The following is a 353-nucleotide window of genomic DNA, read 5'->3' on the forward strand; positions in this document are numbered from 1 at the left end:
AGCCATAATAGCACGCCATGTGCACATAATATCAGGAGGGGCGCGTGGAGGTTCATGGATCCATTTGCCCAAACGTTCCCAAGTGGAGCGACGGAGAGAGCCGTCAGAAGGATAGGCAGGAACGTGTTGCTGAAGATAGGCGAGAAAAGAGAAGATAGACTTACGAGAGAGAGGATATACAGTAGTTCCGTTGATTTTTTGCAAACAGTTTGCCTTCTTGACTAAAGTATAAAGCTCATCCACATGCTTGGACAGAGCTTTGGAGAGAGAAATGCCCATACTTACGATGCGCGAGCCTACACCAGGTGCGTAAGAAGGGTGAGTCAAGGCAACGTATTCCTAGAAAGGAATCA

General features: G+C 47.6%; 1 protein-coding gene across 1 annotated transcript in view; it reads left to right on the forward strand.

The window, feature by feature from the left end:
• The first annotated feature begins 286 nt into the window (after positions 1–286).
• LOC107283787 (protein TOPAZ1) overlaps positions 287–353 on the forward strand; it is a 7,540-nt gene continuing 7,473 nt past the window's right edge. The window contains exon 1 of the mRNA XM_015811774.1: positions 287–305. Within this exon, the coding sequence (XP_015667260.1) occupies positions 287–305 (19 nt within the window). The remainder of the gene's footprint in view (positions 306–353) is intronic.

This window comes from Protobothrops mucrosquamatus, unplaced genomic scaffold (assembly GCF_001527695.2).
Source record: "Protobothrops mucrosquamatus isolate PMUCROS unplaced genomic scaffold, P.Mucros_1.0 scaffold_5, whole genome shotgun sequence".
NCBI classification, from domain to species: Eukaryota; Metazoa; Chordata; class Lepidosauria; order Squamata; family Viperidae; genus Protobothrops; species Protobothrops mucrosquamatus.